Source organism: Ovis canadensis, chromosome 3 (assembly GCF_042477335.2).
Source record: "Ovis canadensis isolate MfBH-ARS-UI-01 breed Bighorn chromosome 3, ARS-UI_OviCan_v2, whole genome shotgun sequence".
In the NCBI taxonomy this organism is placed as follows: domain Eukaryota; kingdom Metazoa; phylum Chordata; class Mammalia; order Artiodactyla; family Bovidae; genus Ovis; species Ovis canadensis.
Window position 1 is genome coordinate 171,745,334 of NC_091247.1, and position 23,433 is coordinate 171,768,766.

Here is a 23,433-nt window from a genome sequence, read left to right on the forward strand (position 1 = left end):
AAATGAAAGTCACTTGAGGTTTGCTGGGGTAGGGGTGGTGCTGAGGTATCTACCCGAGTGCCCCCACCCCCCCAGCCCTGGCAGCTGCACTGACGCAGCCCTCCCTCCCCAGGTATGGAGAGTGCAATCACGCTGTGGCAGTTCCTGTTGCAGTTACTGCTGGACCAGAAACACGAGCACCTGATCTGCTGGACTTCCAATGATGGTGAATTCAAGCTCCTCAAAGCAGAAGAAGTGGCCAAGCTGTGGGGACTCCGGAAAAACAAAACAAACATGAACTATGACAAGCTGAGCAGAGCCCTGCGATACTATTATGACAAGGTAAGCCTTGGCCGTTTCGGGAGGCTGTCATGGGGAGGGCGCCACCCTCACGGTCCACTGAGGACAGCGGAAAACCGTGTACAGTGTGTGCGTGCGCACGTGCATGCTCAGTCATATCTGACTCTTTGCGACCCAGTGCAGTAGTAGCCCACCAGGCTCCTCTGTCCATGGGATTTTCCGGGCAGGAATACTGGAGTGGGTTGCCATTTCCTTCTCCAGGGAGCATGCCACGAAGGGCATCAAACAGGGGCTGCTGATGCAAGTTTGGTTGCTGTTTAAGAAAGGCTGTGCTGTAGGGACGTTTTTTCTGGCAGCCCTTTAGGTGATGGTGTTTTCGTTGTTTCGTTTCACAAGTTGTCTCCAACTCTTTCTCGACCCCATGGAACGTAGCCTGCCAGACTCCTTTGTCCATGGGATTTCCCAGGCAAAAATGCTGGAGTGGGTTGTCATTTCCTTCTCCAAGGGATCTTTCTGACCCAGGGATTGAACCTGCATCTCCTGCATTGGCAGGTAACTTCTTTATCAGTTAGCCACCAGGGAGATCCACCCTTTAGGTGGTACCGTGGGTCAAATTTTGTTGCCTCTGCATTTTCTTCTGCGGTTGCTGCAAAAATTTGCTCACAACAGAAATTAGATGCAGGGAGGTTCTGGGGCCTCCGTCACAGGTAGAGTGACAGAATGAACGTGACAGTCGAGAAAGTCTGCTTATCCAGTCTGGTTTGTGATTCACTCAAACAGGCTTTTCCAGGGTGGGGAGGGGATGGTACCTGGGGCAAGCTAAATAACATTTGGGTGCCTGTTGTCCTCATTTATAAAATGGGGCTCAAATAATGTGGGCTCAGGACTGCTGTGTAGAACTAAGCAAGCCAGCACACATGGAACACTTAGAGCAATGCTTGGTACTCGGGGATCACGACTTCGTGGGAAACCTCCCTAATTAAAAGCAAGACCGTTCTCATGTTTAAGTCCCGGAAATAAGTCAGAGTCCTTTATTAATGATAACACAGCATAGTTTCCAAAGTCTGGACAGTCGGAATGAGCTGTAATGCGTTTCTGGAAAAGCAATTGATGTGCCTGCTGGGGCAAAATTATTGCTCTTGAGGGGTAATCATTTCTGGCCTGTAATTGTTGACCATTTCTGTGTGGAGCTATTGTTGCTGAATATTTGGCCTCATAGACATAAAGATTTGGAGTCCTAATAAGGGTAAGCTTTTGTTCCGGTTTTACTATTCATGTTGAAAGGTGAATTAAAAACTGATTTAAATATTAGTTCCTGAACTATCTTTAGTGCCTTCCTCCTGCCAACCTCTTTGGAATTCAAGACAGAAGGATTACACATTTCAGGAAGTGGCGGCATCGTTAATTATAAAGTGTTCCTTTATGTGATCGTAATTGCATATGATTATGTCATTGAAATGTTAAAGGTGCTTCCCTTTAATGTAGCAATTAATTAATGCCGGCTTAATGCAGAGTCCTACCAAGATGTAAAAAGCACTTCTCACAAATTGCGCTGTCTGAAAGCCTCACAGATGGTTTATTGTTTTGCCTTTTTTCCCAGGTTCTAAGTCACACAATGAGAATTGGGGCCCTCTGAAGGAAAACTGTCATCTTGTTGGCTGGCAGAATGCCTAAGAGGATGACTTTGAGCCTGACCAAAAAAAAAAAAAGTAATTTTATAGTTTTAAATCAAGGTGTCACAGAAAAGGGGTTCGGTGTCTGTGACTCGGTTTCCCCTTTTTTCACATGGCCCAGGCATTGGGACGGAGGACTGTGGGATTTCAGCCCAGAGAGAGATCAGAGGCTTAAGGTGACTTCCCCAAGAGACAGGCCAAGTCATGCAGTACAGTCTACATCTGATCTCCCTTGGGCAGATTTTTAAATCTCTGGGGAAAGCAATTCCAGATTCTGCAGTCACCCTGCATGTTTTGTATAGCCTGGTCTCCACACCCCATGAGACTGTCCTGCGGGTGTCTCTTCCGTTGCAGGTAAGGATGTGGGCCTTTGATGGGAAACCTTGCCCACAGTCCTGCAGCCAGAGAGCGGTAGAGCCAGGGTGCCCACGTTCCGGACCGGAAGGCACACACCCTGCCTTCTGAGCCATTTGTTTCCTGTGCCTCTGAGCACCTGATTTCCAGGCAGGCAGTCAGACAGCACAAAGGGTATCACAGCCTTCGACGTTTTTGTTTTTTGTCAAGCACGCCGGGTCTGAGTGGCCAGTGTGGCCTGCTCACCCCCAGTGTCCCTTTCCTCTGCTGCTGGGCTGAGCTAAGGTCTGGCCACGTGACCTTCGTGCTGCCAGCTAGCGCTGCCAGTGAGGGCCAGCGTGGCTCTTGCCCAGGTGTCATGCGGGCTCAGCCACCAGGAGAAGATGCCCTTCCTCCTTCCTTGGGAACACCTACACCAAACGCTTGTGTGTGCACTCGGCCGTTTGAGTCTTTCTCTTGAGACCTGCGATGGTCATTAGACACTGAATACAGGGTTGTTGGTTTTTTCATATAATTTTTTAAAAATGTTAAGTTATTTATTTGTTTTGGCCATGGTGGGTCTTCATCGGGGCATGTAAGCTCCTCTCGTTGCGGTGCGTGGGTTTGGTAGTCGCACCAAGCAGGCTTAGTTGCCCTGAGGCATGTGGACTCTTAGTTCCCCGACCAGTGATTGAACCCATGACCCCGGCATTGGAAGGTGGATTCTTAATCACTGGACTTCGAGGGGAGTCCTGACAGCAGACACTTAATATAGTTTTAAGTGAAAAGAGAAGGAGGGACAACATGGGGAGGAGATGAAGAAGGGACGGGTGCCCTGAGGGAGTGAGGGGAGAGAAAGAACAGAAAGGGGGAAGAACGTGGGAGAAGAGATGAACAAAGGGTGAGAAGCTGTATTTCACATTTTGTGCTGGACACTTTTCAGTTTTGTCAGTGTGACTCTAGGACTCTGTGTGTTTGAATGGTATGAAATTGCCAATATCTGACTATTTTTGATCCACAAAAATGGCACTCTTACATGATCTGGTCTCTCACCTGAGAGGTAGGTTCGAGGAAGGTCTTTGTGGATGCGGAGTCCCTGACCACGTGGGCGCCCTTGCTGTGCCCCGTCCTGCGCTGCATGTGCTTCTCACGTCGCACAGCCCTCCTGTGACCCTGTCTGCCTTTCATGCCTCCCTCAGTCCCCTTCTTCCTTCCCCTCCCCTCTCCCTCCCTCCCCCCTGACACTTGCCCAGAACCTGCTCTGCACGTGGCATACATTAGGTGGCTCCCCACCTTGTCAGCTGCTTCTTTGTTCCTGTTGTTTTTCTTCTTCGCCAGCTAGCATCTCTTCCCTGTTGAAACTGTACGTCCCTTGATTTGTCCTAATAGGCAAGTTTTCCTGCCAGAGTAAGCAGGCATGAGGACATTATTGTTTTTATATGCTACATGTTACATTTTTAACCCATTCTAATAATATTTAGAAATGGGCAGAGGGAAAAAGTGGAAAATGTATGCAAAACTTTGCAAAAGACGTCAGAGAACAATGTTTAGGCTAATGGGACCAGGTTGGGGCTGAGGCTCTTTAATCCTTGTTCCTCAGGAGGATGCCCGCAAGTCCCCCACCCTCACACCCCCACCCCTCCACCCTGGGCAGATTATCACAGTGAGAACTACAATAATAGCATTAACTCTGGGCTACAGGGTTTGGATTTAAATCCAGCTCCATGACTAAGTGCTTTGCCTAATTTCTCTTGGCCTCAACATTCTTTTCTGTAAAACGGGTGTAAGAGTAGAGACTATGTCATAGGATTGTGGTAGGGATTAGCTAAGTTAACACATGGTTAGGGCTGAGCCTCTTGATGAAGGTGAAAGAGGACAGTGAAAAAGCTGGCTTAAAGCTCAACATTCAGAAAATGAAGGTCATGGTATCTGGTCCCATCACTTCCTGGCAAATAGATGAGGAAACAATGGAAAAAGTAACAGACTTTATTATTTTGGGCTCCAAAATCACTCCAGATGGTGACTGCAGCCATGAAATTAAAAGCTGCTTGCTCCTTGGAAGAAAAGCCATGATAAACCTAGACAGTATATTAAAAAGCAGAGACATTACTTTGCTGACAAAGGTCCATCTAGTCAAAGCTATGGTTTTTCCAATAGACGTGTATGGATGTGAGAATTGGACCATAAAAAAGGCTGAGCACTGAAGAATTGATTCCTTTGAACTGTGGTGTTGGAGAAGACTCTTGAGAGTCCCTTGGACTGCAAGAACATCAAACCGGTCAATCCTAAAGGAAATCAGTCCTGAATATTCATTAAAAGGACTGATGGCTGAAGCTGAAGCTGTAATACTTTGGCCACCTGATGCAAAGAGCTGGCTCATTAGAAAAGACCCTGATGTTGGGTAAGATTGAAGGCAGGAGAAGGGGATGACAGAGGATGAGATGGTTGGATGGCATCACTGACTGGATGGACAGGAGTTTGAGCAAGCTCCAGGAGTTGGTGAAGGACAGGGAAGTCTGCCATGCTGTAGTTCATGGGGTTGCAAAGAGCTGGACATGACTGAGTGAATGAGTGACGACAGGGCTAAGAACAGTACCCAAGCATGTTCAGTGCTGCCAAGCATTAAGCCACAATAATAATGCAGAGGCTAGTTCCCTGAGCACTTATTTGAAAAATTCAGGCAGGTGCCAAGACGAAAGTTAGGACTTTTGTGCCAGCGTCCTGCACCAGCACACACCAGGGTAGGGTGGGCGGATCGCGCATGTCCTGGTGTTACAGCTCTTCTTACTCATGCTAAGAAATGCTTTGTGCTGTTGTTGTTTTTTTAATGTTTATTTATTTATTTTTGGCTCTGTTGGGTCTTAGCTGTGACACGTGGATCTCTGTTGCTGCGTGTGCTCTCTAGTTGTGGTGTGCAGACTTAGTTGCCCCTCAGCATGTGGCATCTTAGTTCCCCGATGAGGGATTGAGCCTGTGTCCCCTGCATTGAAAGGTAGATTCTTAACCACTTGGACCACCAGGGAAGTCCCTGTGGTGCTTTTTAATATCTGTTTTGGCTGATTTGACAATTAAGCTTTCAAAGATGCTTTCATATTTAAATGACACTTCCCGCCCCTCCTAATCAGACACTTCCCCGTGCTCCCCCTGGTGGGGCGAGCCTCCCCGTCCTCGTGCTCCCTTTGTGGTCACTGCCATCCTGGTAGAGTCCTACTGTGTCTCCATCCCTGTGTCTCGGATCCCTGATGGGGAAGTGGGCACCAAAAAGCACCTTCCTCCCTGGATTGTGTGAGGCGTGTGTGTGACCATGTGCTCAGGTGCTCAGCACCTGGTTTGTGTTCAGTTGCTCCATCGTGTCTGACTCTTTCCCACCCCATGGACTGCAGCACACTGGGCTTCCCTGTCCTTAACTATCTCCTGGAGCTTGCTCAAACCCATGTCCATTGAGTCAGTGATGCCAACCATCTCATCCTCTGTCGTCCCCTTCTCCTGTCCTCAATCTTTCCCAGCATCAGGGTCTTTTCCAATGAGTCAGTTGTTCACATCAGGTGGCCGAAATACTGGTGTTTCTGCATCAGTCCTTCCAATGAGGCTTCTTTTAGGATTGGCTGGTGTGATCAACACTTGGTAAGGACACACGATAAAAATGCCCGTCATTTCTATTATCTGTGTTTTAAGACTTACTGCCCGGCGGTGCAAGTGTTTGTTTCTGTGACCACTCACAGAGCTATCTACACCACAGGCTCCTGGCTTACTCACTTTCGTCACTCTGGTGCTCTGCACAGAGTCTGGCACATACCCGGGGCTTAGTAAGTATTGGAAGCAAATGAATGAGCAAACGGGTAACATAGTGAAGTGGCCTCCACCCAGATTCAGATCACTTCTATCATGAAAGCTGACGCTAAATACATGTCAGAAAAAAGTTACTGCCTTTCGGTTATTGCATTAATTCTCTAGGGCTATTGTAACAATTTGCCACTAAGTGAGGGGCTTAAAACTGCAGATATTTGTTCTTCAGTTCTGGGGGCTAGAAGCTGAAGTCAGGGTGTCAGCAGGACCAGATTCCTTCTGAGACTTGGGGCGGAATCCGTCCTCACCTCTTCCCACCTTCTGGTGGTGGTCATCTGTCCTTGGCATCCCTTGACTTCTAGCTCCAGTCTCTGCCTCTGTCATCCCATGGCATTGCTCCCTGTGTCCAAATTTACCTCTTTAAAGGACACTAGGTGTATTGAATTAGAGTCCACCCTCAATACCGCATCTTAACTCGCTCACCTCTGTGAAGTCACATCCACAGGCCCTGTGACTAAGCCTTCCCCTACCGTTATGGAAGTACACTTCAACCCATATGATGCATATGATTTCTGACACTCCTGGGCTTGCATTTAGATTTTCACAATTACGCACCAAAGGAGAGCTTTGGAGATTGTGGTTTGATTCATCGAATCCTAAAGGATCATTGTTCCTGTGACATGTACAGCAGCTCGATTCAACTGCAGGTGTGAAACTAGACTCTGAACAGAACGTCACAATGTGTTCACCGTGGACCAGGCACTATGCTGGGTCCCCAGGGTGGAACGAAGGCCATGAAGATGAGCCCCACCTTAGAGGGTTTCAGAGTCTACAGAAATCAGGGGTTCCATGCCCTGAAAGAGCAGAGGACTTTAATACAAAACACAGATTAGAAGAAAAACCTACCGATCCCAATGGCCCCAATCCTGGATTTGTAAAAAACACAGTATCTACAAAGTGTAGTAAAAGAAGGTATGCCTATGTAATTAGAACCACCCAGAAGCTGTTCAAGAGGTGACTCAGTGCTCTGAATCCCAGGTTGGAAACACGCAGGTCATGAGAGGACACCTGTGTCTGAGCCCATGAAGGGCAGACACCAGGGTGGACAGAGACCTACATGGATGTTCAGTTCATGCCTGGGCATTTCACTATCATCTCCTACCAAACAACTTGTTTTTCTGTCTTGCTGGGAGCCTCAGAGGTGGGCTGGTTCATTGCATCAGTAGTTCTGATGGCTTACATTTTGGGGGTAGGGTTTTTTCTCTTCTTAGGTTTAAACTGAGTCTTCCACAAGGTACTCCTACAGCCTGATGAAGACATAAGGATCTGTCACAGAGGTTTTATTTATTAAATGGTTTAGCAACTCTAAATAACATTAGGCAGCAGCTGCTGCTGCTAAGTCGCTCCAGTCATGTCCGACTCTGTGAGACCCCATAGACAGAAGCCCACTAGGCTCTGCCATCCCTGGGATTCTCCAGGCAGGAACATCAGGCAGACTTGGTTTTAAAATCTCTCGTCCTGGGGTGGGAAAGAGAAGTGTCCATACCCAGAACACACCTGTCTCTGGCCCTGATTACTGCTGGCACCCATGGGCCTAAGTGTGAGGGGCATGGGGAACCCCTGGGATTCACAGCATTTACTCACCTCATGGACAGCTTCTAGGTGGTTTCTAATTACACAGGCATACCTCATTTTATTACACTTTGCAGAAACTGCACTTCTTTATGAATTGAAAGTTTGTGGCAACCCACAACTTGAATGAGTCTAGTAATTCTCACGGTATTTCAGACATTTTTATTAGTTTTACGTTTGTCATCAGTGATCTTTGATGTTACTGTTTCGAGAAGATTGACTTGCTCAGATGATGATTAGCCTGTGTTTTATTTTTTTTTATTTTTTTTTGATTAGCATGTGTTTTAATCAATAAAATATTTTAAAGGTATATATGTTGTTTTTTCAGCTATAATGCTATTGCACATTTAACAGATTACAGTATACTATAAATACAGCTTTTATATGGACTGTGAAACCAAAAAAATTGTGTCTCACTTTGTTGCGATAGTTGTTTTCGGGTGATGGTCACTTTATTGACAGTGATCTGGGAAACCAAACCTGTGGTATCTCTGAGATATGCCTGTACATCCTTCTCAAGTTGGCATGGCCGCTTTCTCTCACCTCTGCCTTTTCTTCTATGGTTAGACCATTCCTTTGAAAACATACCCCCTGCCCTTGAGTGGCTTAGCAGCTGCTCAGGGAGACAAACACGAAAACCAGTTATGATAGCAAAGCGCTGGCTTGGTCATGATTCTAGCACCTACCTTGCAGTAAAGTGTTAGTCATGTCCAACTCTTAGAGACCCTGTGCACTGTAGCCCACAAGCTCCTCTGTCCTTGGAATTCTCCAGGTAAGAATACTGGAAAGGGTTGCCATGCCCTTCCCCAGGGGATCTTCCCAACACAGGGATTGAACCCAGGTCTCCTGCATTGTAGGTGGATTCTTTACCGTCTGAGCCATCAGGGAAGCCTGTAAAGTCAGAGACAAAGCTGCCAGAGGTCCAGACATCTGACCCAGGTCTTGAGTAAGAACACATTTATCAGGCTGACAAAAGTAGCGAAGGGATATACTGAAGAAGGGACCAGCACGTGCAAAGACCGGGAGGTGTGGAAGAGTCTGAGTGTTTATTTAGGGAATGAAGGAGGGATGAGATGGCAAGAGTGAGCGGGGGATGAACTTGATGGCGAGGGCAGTGAAGACCCAGTACAGGGCTGTCTGCGAGAGAGTGCCGTGGTCAGGTTTGCATTTTAGAAATAAACATCTGTGATTCCTCTTGACTCTTCGTGACATCAGTGGTGTCTCCGTCTGACCCCATAGCCCCGATCTTTGTGGCCAACTGGTACCAGTCAATTGCTGTCTACTGGCTGAGCTGGCAGCGTCACACCTTCCGCATCAGATCTGCACACCCCCTCTAGAACTGACCGAGAGCGAGGGGGAGAGAAGGGACAGGGTGGCGTCTGCCTCTTGTGTGCACCCGCCAACTGGCTTCTGCTTGAGGAAGCCCAAGCCATGACTCCCTGTGTAGCTGCAGAAGGAGATCTGGAAGCTTACACGATCTTTTATCCTTTTCTGTCCAACAGAGCTTTTTGTCCTTGTTGTTGTTGGCAGTGAACACTCATCCCAGGGGGAGGCTGAGAGCTCTGCCAGCTCCCTTCTCATCAGGAGATTGAAATAGTGATATGATGAAGACTCCTCCTGTCTCCACAGCAACCTCCCGGCTTAGCCTCACGATGTCCTGAACAGTCTTAACTTAATTGGAAGGGTTTTTAGTAGAGAACAGTCAAGACAGAGTCACTGGCAACATATTCCTGGAAGCAGAATGCATCACCTTCTTAACTTAATTGGATAATTCATTTTAAATTGGGTGTGCAATCCCGACAGGAAAATGTTTGCATTAATAATATATATCTGAACCCAACTGCCTGCACCAAGAAGCCTGGCCCGGGTGGAATTCTTTAATTCCTCCAAATAAATTTTGTGAATATTATGTGATGTATTGTCTGTCAGAGTGGAGAAAGAACAAAAGTCCGGCAAGCATTTGTGTCTTGGTACTTTCTAGAACACCTTCGTGGGTTGTGAAATTTCACAGAAGACCCGTCTATCTTGGACTCTGTTCAGGGGTCTTTTGTGTTTTGGATGGTTCTGTGTGCTCAGCCCTGGGTCTGAGTATTGAGGGCTGGGCGTGTTTCGTTGTATGCCTTTTTTTTCTTTCACGTCCCATCCACTTGGATGGTTAAAAGTACAACAGATGGCAACTGGGTTTTGCCTGGGGGCCTCGGGGATGACCAGGGCCTCTCTGCAAGCTTTTGGGCTGGGATGCTGCCCGGAAACCTGTGAGGTAGCTGATGGCCTCGTGGAGGGCTTCCAGCCTGGGCCCCATTGCCCCATGAGGGAGCAGTTGGCTTGAGGGAGCCAACCTGCTGGGGGGACCCTGAGGGTTGATTAGGGGTGCCGCCTGTCTTGCACAAACTTCCAAGCCAGCTTCCCCTTTGGCACTCAGTGTTCCCTCAAATAGTGCCGTTGCTAGGAAACACCTAGAGTCCTGGGAGTCATTTCAGCACTGTGCTGACGAGGCTGCAGTGCTTGGCAGCCTGGCCAAATCCACTGATGTCAGGCCATTGCCCAAGCCCACACCAGCTTGCCGGCATGAGCCTTCCTGATTCTGGGCTTCTCGTGGCAGGAAAATTGGGTGGTTGTGGAGATAAACTGACAAAACCCCTAGTGCTCGCATCACACCGCCCACCACCCACCCACTGGGCCCAGCTGCTCCCCTGAGCCGCCTCCTTCCCATCTCCTTTGGGCTCCAGCGACAGTTTATCTTGGTTCCTACCACACATTTGTGACTGTAACAGGGAAAGCTCACATGTACGGAGCCTCTGTGTTGAGCTAGGCTCATCTCCCTGCATGTGAAATGCCCATCGGCTCTGTCGGCAGTGGACCCATTTTAGAGATGGGGATACTGAATCTCAGTGAGGTTAATAACAGATTCAAGAAGAAACGACTGGTGAGCAGCAGAGCTTTCTACCTAGGAGTCTCAACCCCAAGGCCCATGCTCAGGACTATAAAGCTGGAGGGTCACCCAGCCGCAGGGCCAAAAACTCAAGCTTGAATCCAGTATTCCTAATATTGTTGATGATCGCCCCAGGGCAGGGAGAGGGGCATCACCTCCAGTGTTTGTTGTTTGAAATGACAGTGGAAGAACTGCTGGCAGTGTCCTCAGAGCCTGCTGAAAACATGAGGTGGTGGTTCTGGACACCCCAAACACCCTGCCCTTCCTGTGTGTCCAGATGATGCCAGATCGGGGACTTCTCTGGTGGTCCAGACTCCGCACTTCCAATGCAGGGGGCGTGGATTCGATCCCCAGTCAGGGAACTAAGATCCCACATGCCACCTGGCACAAACACTAAAAAAAACAACTTACCTATTAAATAAAAAAGGCCAGATCAGAGCATGACACCCCTCTGCTTGTGCACCTGCCTGACTCCCTGTGGCTTCCAGGAAAGGTTCCAAGCTCTCTACTCCATCTGGCCCCAGCCTGACTGCCTTGCTGCACCACCCCAGCCCCTTGTCCAGACCTCATGTGTGCCTGCACTCCCCCTCTGCCTCTCCTGCCGGGCCCTGGTCATCCTCCAGCTCCTGTTTGCGTCACCTCCTCCCGCTGATGTGGACACTTGGCGATGCCTCCTCTGCTCTGGGAGCTGGCCTTCCTTAGTACTCTCAGCATCTACAGCGCAGTGCTGTGCTCAGGCATATCTGACTGTGCGACCCCCATGGACTGTAGCCCACCAGGCTACTCTGTCCGTGGGATTCTCCAGGCAAGAACACTGGAGTGGGTTGTCATTTCCTCCTCCAGGGGATCTTCCCGACCCAGGGATTGAACCCACATCTTCTGCGTTGGCAGGTGGGTTCTTTTACCAGAGCCACTTGGGAGCCTGGGACCGCATGAACGCAGGATGGAGGCAACGATGCACGAGCACCAAGACAAGCGAAGCATCAAGGGAAATCCACCCTCTTAGAATGTCAGCGCTGGAAGGGACCTAACATCCCCTCCTACCCTGATTGCCCCTCATTTACCACGTGAAGACCCAAGAAGGGAAGCGAAGTTTCAGGAAAATCAGTGGCAAAGCCAGAATGAGATAAGAACATGCTCCCAGACCACCTGTGGTCCCCAACCCCCGCCCCCTCCAGCCACCTGCCAGTGCTGGCGGTGGCTGCTTGAAGCAAGGTCACTGCCAACAACTACCCCACCCATGGGGAAAAGAGGGGAGCAGTTCTGCATTTGATTTTATTAACACTCCGGAGGCCTTTTAAATAAAAATACCCTTGAGTGTTGAAAGGGGCCCAGTGGGAGATGAGACTCCCTGTCCAATGAGAAGCAGCTGCGAGCTCAGAGGGGTGGGAGGATGCCCTTAATGTCACGAGGTCTGGCTCCCCTGCCTCCACCCAGCGGGGCAGCAAGAGTTTCTTGAGCAGCAGTGCCAGTAGGATTTGGAAGGGCGGTTTGCCCGACAGCTTAGCAGTGCCAGAGAGTAAAGAGATCTCATCCCAAATCACATGGAAACCTCCCCCGGGAGTCAGTTAGCTCCGAGACAGAGTTAGAGCCCTTTATTGGCAGCGCGTTATTCTTAGAAGTTGCAAGTGGGGGTGGATATGTGCGCACTTGCGTGCAGGGTGCACTCCGGGCTTCCACAGTGCACCCAGGGTGGCCCAGGCTGCACCTGACTGGGTGTCCTCAGCAACATGATGGCCCGAAGGCCAGCCGAGCTCTCAGACGGGAAAGGCCGGGCCTCTCCACCCTGCCAGAGACTTTAGGATAAGAGAGGATGTTTCCTTGGGCTGTTGTGACAAGTTAACACACAAGTTGGTGGCTCAAAACAATAGAAGTGTATTCTCTACAAGTTGTGGAGGTCAGAAGTGTGACGCTGAGGTGTCAGCAGCATCCGGCTCCCTCCGAAAGCCTTAGGGGAACCTCCTTCCTTGCTGTTTCCAGTTTCTGGGGCCCCTAGAAATCCTTGCTTCCTAACTTGTAGCTGCATCCTCCAATCCTTCCCCCTGCCTTCCCCTGACCTTCCTCCTTGTGTTTGTCTCTGGATCTTTCCTTTTCTCGTAGGGACGTCAGTCACTGAATTCAGTGCCCACGTAACTCCAGGATGATCCCATCCTGACGTCCTTAGCTGATTACATGTGAAAGACCCTCCGTCCAGATAAGGTCTCATTCTGAGGTTCTGAGTCGATGTGGACTTTATGGGTGGCAGGGAAGCTCTGTTCAACTCATGACCGAGGGGGAGGACTGCCCCAGGGGAGGCAGTTCAGACTCAGGGGTTGGGTCTCAGGAGCCCTTTCATAGCTGCTCCAGGGCAGACGGTGTGTGGTGAGCCTGCCCATAACAGGTTCCCAGCAAAGTCCAGTATGGCTGGCCAACCACTGTGTCCCCTCAGGTTCAGGTGGCAGGGGCGAGAGGAGGCGGGGGCTGCCACAACCGTCTGAGTAGCTGTCAGATGCTCCGAGGATGAGGACGAAGACCAGGTTCCCTTCCTTTGCTGTTCCTCAGAACCGAGCAAGGAGCTTCACATACAAATGCATTTCCAGGGTTTGCTTGTTATGCAGGAGGTACTCGGAGCATGACTCCTACAGTGAGTACTTGTTCTGATTTTGGAGAGAGGACAGTCAGTTTCTGTGTCGGGAAGGAGTGAGTCAGACCATGGTCTGGATGGAAACCCAAGACGAGGAGCTGAAGACTGGGTGTTGGCTGCGAAGCCGGGGGCCTGGAGACTCCCCTTTGTTGCTTACTAGGTTGTGTACTCAGCTCCGAGCCCCAGATTCCTTATCTGTGAAATGGGTTTAAGAGTGCTGCAAGGGTCACATGAGACACCGTAAGCCTTCTGTGACTGCATGCCAAAGCACCCATATAAGGAATTTTGATTACTTGAAGGCAGAATGAAATGAGAAGACAGTGTGATATAATGAGGATGCTATTCAATTAGATCATTGCTTGCTGGGCGACATTCCGCCGGGTTAACGCTCAGGCCAAAGACTTCTCCGAGTGAGGCACTGACATACATTGACCTTTTAGAACAAACTGCCCTGTGAGATATTTTTATTTCCCTTTTAGGAATGAACTAGACATCTAGTTGGGGAAAGCAGCTATCTAATACATCTTCTTGTGACATCTTGAATTCATCTGTATGATTTTCAAAGATACCATCGTCCTTTTGAAGATTGTTTAAAATTCATTTTCCTAAATTTATGTAAAAAATGTTGCTCTGAGGATATCAACATTTTATGTTAAACGTGTTCCATTTCATTGAATTGAGGTGAGCAAACTGAAGCCGGCAAAATTTCAGTACCTTTTCAAGGTCCTAGTAAGCAGTGAAGCTGGGACTCGAACCCCGGGGTGGTTTGTCCCTGTGCTGGCAGCACTTTGCGTCTGGCCCACCCAGGCTCTGGGCCTGTCTCCTTGCATGAGCACCTCTACCCGGGCCTGTGGATCCCGGCAGTTGCTGGGTGTTCTCTGTCCTCCCTCTGAGCCCTTTTGCTGCTCAGAGGGGGCCATAACCAGGCCGTGTCTATGGACATCAGCTTCCTGTTATTTTCCCATCACTCGTGGGGGCTGGCTTCCCTGGTGGCTCAGACGGTAAAGAATCTGCCTGCCGTGTGGGCTTCTGGGGTCCATCCTGCTGTGGAGGGACCGCTGGGTCCCCAGTGCCTCCTGCAGGGTGTCCCCTCAAAGCGGGCACCTCCTCTACCCTGAGGGTGGGCAGGGGCAGCTCCATCTGTGGTTACGGATCAGCCTCAGAAGGGCCAGCCAGCCTCAGGAGGCATTAGCCATGCACTGGCTTCCTGAGCAAGGAGCTGGTTTTCCCAGGCTTGCCACAGTTGTCCCGAGGCTTCTCTGGAACGCAGAGCCCGTGGTCCCGGAAGGCTGACTTGAGTAGCAACCTCGGAGCCGACTCAGCTGCTTTCTGGGAGAGGGTGTGCTGGTGGGACAGAGGAGGCTTCGTCTGGGCTCTGGACAGAAGCCGGTTCAGCTGCAGCTCCTCTAGTTACAAGCTGCGTCATGCTGGGCACCTAAGGTTTTTAGAGCCTGATTGTTTTTCTGAGTTTGACAAGCAATACATAGGGAACATAATTCTTTTAATGTGAAAATGCAGATTAAAAAATTACGAATCAGTGGTAATCCTCAGTTCAGTTCAGTCGCTCAGTCGTGTCCGACTCTTTGCAACCCCATGAATAGCAGCACGCCAGGCCTCTCTGTCCATCACCAACTCCCGGAGTTCACTCAGACTCACGTCCATCGAGTCCGTGATGCCATCCAGCCATCTCATCCTCTGTCGTCCCCTTCTCCTCCTGCCCCCAATCCCTCCTAGCATCAGAGTCTTTTCCAATGAGTCAACTCTGCATGAGGTGGCCAAAGTACTGGAGTTTCAGCTTTAGCTTCATTCCTTCCAAAGAAATCCCAGGGCTGATCTCCTTCAGAATGGACTGGTTGGATCTCCTTGCAGTCCAAGGGACTCTCAAGAGTCTTCTCCAACACCACAGTTCAAAAGCATCAATTCTTCGGCGCTCAGCCTTCTTCACAGTCCAACTCTCACATCCACACATGACCACAGGAAAAACCATAGCCTTGACTAGACGGACCTTAGTCGGCAAAGTAATGTCTCTGCTTTTGAATATGCTATCTAGGTTGGTCATAACTTTTCTTCCAAGGAGTGAGCGTCTTTAATTTCGTGGCTGCAATCACCATCTGCAGTGATTTTGGAACCCAGAAAAATAAAGTCTGACACTGTTTCCACTGTTTCCCCATCTATTTCCCATGAAGTGATGCGACCGGATGCCATGATCTTCGTTTTCTGAATGTTGAGCTTCAAGCCAACTTTTTCACTCTCCACTTTCACTTTCCTCAAGAGGCTTTTTAGCTCCTCTTCAGTTTCTGCCATATGGGTGGTGTCATCTGCATATATGAGGTTATTGATATTTCTCCCGGCAATCTTGATTCCAGCTTGTGTTTTTTCCAGTCCAGCGTTTCTCATGATGTACTCTGCATGTAAGTTAAATAAGCAGGGTGACAAAATACAGCCTTGACGTACTCCTTTTCCTATTTGGAACCAGTCTGTTGTTCCATGTCCAGTTCTAACTGTTGCTTCCTGACCTGCTCACAGATTTCTCAAGAGGCAGGTCAGGTGGTCTGGTATTCCCATCTCTTTCAGAATTTTCCACTGTTTGTTGTGATCCACACAGTCAAAGGCTTTGGCATAGTCAATAAAGCAGAAAGAGATGTTTTTCTGGAACTCTCTTGCTTTTTCCATGATCAGCAGATGTTGGCAATTTGATCTCTGGTTCCTCTGCCTTTTCTAAAACCAGCTTGAACATCAGGAAGTTCACGGTTCACATATTGCTGAAGCCTGGCTTGGAGAATTTTGAGCATTACTTTACTAGCATGTGAGATGAGTGCAATTGTGCGGTAGTTTGAGCATTCTTTGGCATTGCCTTTCTTTGGGATTGGAATGAAAACTGACCTTTTCCAGTCCTGTGGCCACTGCGGAGTTTTCCAAACTTGCTGGCATATTGAGTGCAGCACTTTCACAGCATCATCTTTCAGGATTTGAAAGAGCTCCACTGGAATTCCATCACCTCCACTAGCTTTGTTCGTAGTGATGCTTTCTAAGGCCCACTTGACTTCACATTCCAGGAATCTGGCTCTAGGTGAGTGATCACACCATCATGATTATCTGGGTCATGAAGATATTTTTTGTACAGTTCTTCCGTGTATTCTTGCCACCTCTTCTTAATATCTTCTGCTTCTGTTAGGTCCATACCATTTCTGTCCTTTATCGAGCCCATCTTTGCATGAAATGTTCCCTTGGTATCTCTCATTTTCTTGAAGAGATCTCTAGTCTTTCCCATTCTGTTCTTTTCCTCTATTTCTTTGCACTGATCGCTGAAGAAGGCTTTGTTATCTCTTCTTGCTATTCTCTGGAACTCTGCATTCAGATGCTTATATCTTTCCTTTTCTCCTTTGCTTTTCACCTCTCTTCTTTTCACAGCTATTTGTAAGGCCTCCCCAGACAGCCAATTTGCTTTTTTGCATTTCTTTTCCATGGGGTAGTCTTGATCCCTGTCTCCTGTACAATGTCACGAACCTCATTCATCAGGCATTCTATCTATCAGATCTAGGCCCTTAAATCTGTTTCTCACTTCCACTGTATAATCATAAGGGATTTGATTTAGGCCATACCTGAATGGTCTAGTGGTTTTCCCTACTTTCTTCAATTTGAGTCTGAATTTGGTAATAAGGAGTTCATGATCTGAGCCACAGTCAGCTCCTGGTCACATCTGCCAAGATTAATTTTTCTTTTATATATATGTGTGTGTGTATACATAATTATTTTAGTTAAAATAATGGAAGCATTTCAGGCCTGCTGCTTTTTTACCCTAATTTTATTTTAAAGGGGCTTCCCTGGTGGCCCAGGTGGTAAAGAATCCGCAATGCAGGAGACCTGGGTTCAATCCCTGGGTTGGGAAGACCCCCTGGAGATGGGACCATCTATCCACTCCAGTATTCTTGCCTGGAGAATTCCATGGACAGAGGAGCCTGGCGGGCTATGGTCCAGTCTGTAGGGTTGCGAAGAGTAGGACATGACTGTTAATTTAAAGACAAGGGTAAAGGCTAATGATGTATTGTCCTCTGAAAGAGCCCTGGGGGATTCCATTATAAGGTCCACCCAGTACTTTTTTTTTTAAAGAGGATTTAAAATTTTGTTTATTTATTTGGCTGCCCCTAGTCTTGGTTCCCTGACTAGGGGTCCGGGGCTCCAAGCTGAATTCACAACCAGGGATCCAGTCCAGGCCCCCTGCATTGGGAGCGCACCATCTTGCCCCTGGACCACCAGGGAAATTCCGCCACTCAGTATTTAACCTACCCCTATGGATTGGGAAATTGGATATAACCTCACTTTCAACCAAGAGCCTTGACTTCTGCATCTTTAAAATGGGACCACAGTGCCCATCTTGCAAGGCAGCAGTGCGTGTGGAGCACGTGGTTTATTCCTGGAAATGCTTGCTTCTTTCTTTTGCCCTTTTTGGCCGCAGGTTCCTTTCATGTAGGATATCTATCTAGCCCAGCCAGACAGATGTCCCCCAAATAAATCCTTCCCATTTCCCCACCCCAGGATCTCGTTGTCAGGCGCTCAGGGCCAGTTGCTCGCATCACCCTCCCCAGGGCCCGAAGCCACAGTGGATGCTGTGGAGCTGGGCTGTTCCCTCCTGCCTTGGCAGTGCGTTTCCTGCTCTGAGAGGCATCAGGGAACAGGAAGATGGGCTGGGTTTTTGCACCAGTTGTCAGGCTGGGTATGCGGCATCTCTGCCGAAGCTGAGGGGCCTTCTGACAGGACACAGATTCTGCAGTCGCTCCCATCCTCTGCCCTCCTTGGGCTGGTCTTTCTGCCCACCACCCCCAACCCCCAGACCTGAATCAAGTGGCAGGTGTGAGGTGGACGTCAAGTGCCGCACTCGAGGCGTGATGGACTGAAGCCTAGAGTTTCCTCCTTGTCTGAACCCAACTAAGTAGAACTTCCTGCTTCTCTTCCTTGGTTGAGATATGTAAATTAGGTGGGTTTCTGTCTGCCAGATGATCCACCTGTCACCCAGATCTGTGGGAATAAGCACAGCCTTCTAAGATGTTTAATTTTGACTCTTCAGTTGTTATTAGCGAAAATTGAGGGTGGATTTTTCATTTTGTTTTGTTTTGCTTCACTGGGAGTGTAAAAATCAGAACAGTCAGAGCCGGTATATATTGCGGGCTTATCATGTGCGTTCTGCAAGTTTTATGTGGATTACACATTCAGTCCCATAAGGTAGGTGGTAGGTTCGTCCCCATTTTATAGATGGGGAAACTGAGGCACACGGCTGATAAGAGAGAGGGGTAGTGTTTGACCTCAGGCCGTGGCTCTGGAACGCTCTTTGTCATTCCAGTGGCAGCGCTTGTGACAAGGTCAAGAATCTATGGAACAATCCATCACTCTGTCCTCTGTAGCCCTGCTGCCAGTGTTGGGTTCAGAAAAGGACAGTTACGTGTTATGAGCCTCAGACATTTCTCTGTGTTGAGAACAAGATAGGAAAGTTGTGAAATCAGAGGGCAGGGGTCCTGCAGCCCCTGGGAACCCTGAAATGGTAGAGGAACAAGAGAGCTCCAGCTCTGCTGATAGGGAGCTCACAGCTGGACCAGCTCCTCCCGGGGGAAGGGCAGTGCTCGAAAGGAATGTGAGCTGGGTAAGAAGTCTGAGTGTTGGAAAGCCACACCCATGACCCTATGTCAGAATTGGGGTGCCAGGCCAGAGCCCACACACGCAGCAGGTATTTGCTGGGGACTTAGATAAGTAGAATTACAGTTTAGTAAGCTCTTGCAGGGTGGCTCAGTGGTAAAGAATCCGCCTGCCAATGCAGGAGACTCGGGTTCAATCCCTGGTCTGGGAAGATCCCCTGGAGAAGGAAATGGCAACCCACTCTAGTATTCTTGCCTGGGAACTCCCATGTACAGAAGAACCTGGCAGGCTACAGTCCATGGATCAGAGAGTCAGGCATGACTTAGCGACTAAACAGCAAGCTCTCACTGAAGGTATGAAGTTGTGGGGCCTTGCATATAGTTCCCAGTGTCTGTCTGGGAGTTTTCCAATAAAAAATGCCGGCAAAAAAGCACATGCCAATACATATATGCAGTGCTTGATATGGAGCTTTAACCAGCCTGGGGATTAGCTACAAATTGTGTCTGTCATGGGGTGAAGCCTCCGGCTTCCTGCCTGGGTTTGTTCTATCTACCAGTGAGAGTCATTCTACGTCAGTTATATCTCAGTAAAGCTGGGGGGAAAAGGTTCATGTTTGTTTGTTTGTTTTTTAAACAGCTTTATTGAAGTATTCGTCACATACTATCTAATTCACCTGTTTAAGGCATATCAGTCATGCCTTTGAGCCTATGTACAGAGTTGTACATCCATCACCATGATCAACTTTAGAATGTTTTCACTACCCACCACCCCCCGCAAATACCTGATTTTTTAACTAGCACCCCTGAATGCCTCCATCCCACCTAGTCACCCCTTAGGAGAAGACTCATCTATTTCTATCTCTATAGATTTGTCTATTCTGGACATTTTATATAAATAGAGCCCATTGTGTGGCATTTGTGTCTGGCTTCTTTCACTTAGCAGAACTCATTTGAACTGCATCCATGTTGTAGCGTGTGACAGAGCTTCACTCCTTTTCATGGTTGGATGACGCTCTATCTTATGACTGCTGCTGCTGCTGCTAAGTTGCTTCAGTCGTGTCCGACTCTGTGTGACCCCATAGATGGCAGCCCACCAGGCTCCCCCGTCCTTGGGATTCTCCAGGAAAGAACACTGGAGTGGGTTGCCATTTCCTTGTCCAATGCATGAAAGTGAAAAGTGAAAGTGAAGTCGCTCAGTCGTGTCCGACTCTTCGCGATCCAATGGACTGCAGCCTACCAGGCTCCTCCATCCATGGGATTTTCCAGGCAAGAGCACTGGAGTGGAGTGCCATTGCCTTCTCCCTAGCCACTATTTTATTTCTCAGTTAACCATCATGTGGGTTGTTCCTTACTCCTTGAGTTCTCTGTTTAATTAAAAACACTTTTTTGGCTGTGCTGGGGCGTTGTTGCTGCACACAGGCTTCCTCTAGTTGCGGGGAGCAGGCTTCTCCCTGTGGTGGCTTCCCTTGTGGTCCACAGGCCCTAGAGTGAGGGCTCAGTGGTTGCTGCAGCCTGTGGGCTCCAGACACACAGGCGCAGTAATTGTGGCCGGTGGGCTCTGGTGCCCCACACCGTGTGGGATCTTCCCAGACTAGGGATCGAGCCTGTGTCTCCTGCGTTAACAGGCGGATTCTTAACCACTGGACCACCAAGGAAGTCCCCTTACATTCTTTTTAACACATCAAGGCCCAGCTCTCTCTCTTGAGTTTGCCTTTCAATTTCCAACCACGTTTATCATTTTTGTCACAGCCCCACATGACTTCTTGGTTTACTTGTGAGTATAATCCTCATTCAGACATTATGTTCTGAATACCCATAATAAAATTAAAGGTTGGTTCTGTTAAAGAATTTATAAAACCTGCCAGAAGAAAGGATTCAGCCCATACAGTTTCTCTTTTCTTCTATGTAATTATCTAGGCTGTAATGATTCACTGAGTTTAGATGAGTGTTCAACCTGGCCGAGAATAAAAGGAAGTTTTGCCCCAGGGAGAAAAATATTATGAGTGAGAAGCAAAAATACCTTAGAATTCTAGCAGAGGAACACACCAGGCAAGATTTCTTTCCATATCTATGGGTCAGGTGGCACTGACGACGCCCTTATTTAACCCTTTCCTGCCTGGGAACTGATTTCTCCTGGGTGAGTTGTATACCCAGGCCTGGTGTGTCACCTGCAGAGATGCTGCCCATTAGGCCCAGGGGGTCTTTTAGGTTTATCAGATCTCTCTGAAGTTTCTGAAGGTGGTTTTCAGCTCTGCTAGTGTTAAGTGTGAGAAAGAGGTCAGATGGAATCAATAGGAGCAGGCCAGGGTCCCAGGCACTGGAACTGCCCAGCTTTGAATCTCATGTACTCAGGTCTGAACCTCCTGTGTGCTGGTCCTGAGCCAAGTTTCACCAGGATTTGCGTTATTGGGATTTCTGGTGCTGCTTGGGGACCTTATGTGTCCCTCCGTTAGAAGCCTGCCCTGAGGAATTCCTCCTTGAAAATCTCAGTGGCTTGGTAATTATGCCCATCCTTCTTACTGCTGAATAAATTCACTTCTGGGATTTGAGCATCCGTCTAAGGAGGACAAAGGCAGGCTGTAATGTAACAAGAGGGAAGGCAAAAACATATTTGTACACCAAACTGATCACAAGAGAAACATCAGAATTTAATTAAATTTCCTCTCATATATTTGAAAGTTGCTAAGAGGATAGATCTTAAAAGTTCTCATCACAAAAAAAAATCTATGTTGATTGATGTGAACCAGACTTATTGTGGTGGTCATTGGGCAATATATACAAATATTGACTCACTATGCTGTACACCTGAAACTAATGTTATATGATAATTTTATCATTAAAAAAATTTATATGAAATAATTTTAAACTGGCTCTTTCATTCTTTCCCTGAAATTTTGTGTGGAAATGGGAACAAGATTAGGTTTTAGCGTTAGTAATCTTGTGGCTCCCGGGCCCCTCGCTTCCCATCTCTGAGCTCATGTCATAAGCAGGATACCTTCCAGTCTGCAAGTGGGTTCGTGTGAGATCATGTGGGATCACTTGTGCATAATACCCAGGACAGAGTAGATGCTTAGTAGGAGCTACTGTTTGGTTTTCTCTTTCTTCTCACCAGTTACCTACTTCACACATGGTGGTGTATGTGTGTCTGTCACTTCCTCCATTCGCCCCGCTCTCTCCCTCCTCTACTGTGTCCATCCTCTATGTCTGCATCTCCATTCTGTCCCTGCAAATAGGTTCATCAATACCATTTTCTAGATTCCACATCTATGCATTAATATTTCTCTTTCTGACTACCTCACTCTGTGTAACAGGCTTTAGATTCATCCATCTCACTAGAACTGACTCAAATTTGTTCTTTTTCATGGCTGAGTAACATTTCTGTGTGTGTGTGTGTGTGTGTATTCTTTATCCATTCATCTGTCAATAGACACCTGGGTTGCTTCCATGTCCTAGCTATTGTAAATAGTGCTGCTATGAACACTGTGGTATATGTGTCTTTTAGAATTGTGGTTTTCTCAGGTATATGCCCAGTAGTGGGGTTGCTGGGTCATATGGTAGTTTTATTCCTAGTTTCTGTCAGTCACTAAATCATGCCCATCTCTTTGCTGTCCCATGGACCGCAGTACGCCAGGCTTCCCTGTCCTTCACTATCTCCTGGAGTTTGCTGAAACTCATGTCCATTGAGTTGGTGATGCTATCTAACCATTGCATCCTCTGCTGCCCTCTTCTCCTTTTGCCTTCAGTCTTTCCCAGAATCAGGGCCTTTGCAAGTGAGTCAAATCTTCACATCAGGTGGCCAAAGTTTTGGTGAAGAGTCAACCCTGAATATTCATCGGCAGGACTAATGCTGAAGCTCCAGTGCTTTGGCCACTGATCTCCATAGTGGCTGTTATCAATTTACATTTCCACCGATTGTGCAAGAGGAGCTACTTTTAAAGCTTTTCTCCCCAACATGATTTTTTTTTTTACCTCCTTCATACCCAGCTTTTAGGAGGAACAGTTTATAAGGAAGTCCTTTTCCCATAGGATGGCGCTGCCACTTCTCTGTGCTCGATGGAGACCATCCTTGTTTTCCTTGAGTATCTCCACCAGCAAGCATCTGGTGTTTGCTAATGTTCCAATCTAATAAACCTCAAGAACAGTGCAGCCTTTAAAACGAAGTCCATTCTCCCAAAGAGGGGGGAGGGTGGAAAATTTGCAGAGATTATTGGTTTTCATTTACATCCTAATGTTTAGGGATGAGAGCCATAAACTGAAGAGCCAGAATTAGATAACATTAACTTAAAATACTGTATGAATGTCCTAAACATCCAAGTAGACACTTTGTTTTTTTCCTCCAGCGGCTTTCTTGGCAGCAAATTAAAAAGAAAAAAAAAAAAAAGCTACATGATTTAAGAAAACATTGTGGTGTTTGGTGATAATAACTTACATTTCTATAATGCTTTCCGGCTTATAGAAGGCTTTCCCATTATTTCTTCTTTGAATTCTCACAAGCCCCAGAGGTCAGTAAAACAATACTGTATTATGGTTGGGGAAATGCTGCCTCCA

At 47.9% G+C, this 23,433-nt stretch overlaps 1 protein-coding gene across 4 annotated transcripts in view; it reads left to right on the plus strand.

Moving 5' to 3' along the window:
- Positions 1 to 23,433, plus strand: part of ELK3 (ETS transcription factor ELK3) — a 69,099-nt gene that overhangs the window by 27,915 nt on the left and 17,751 nt on the right. For all 4 annotated transcript variants that reach the window (XM_069585105.1, XM_069585108.1, XM_069585109.1 and 1 more), the window contains exon 2: positions 113 to 321. In XM_069585105.1, the coding sequence (XP_069441206.1) occupies positions 115 to 321 (207 nt within the window). In that variant the 5' untranslated portion in view covers positions 113 to 114. The remainder of the gene's footprint in view (positions 1 to 112; positions 322 to 23,433) is intronic.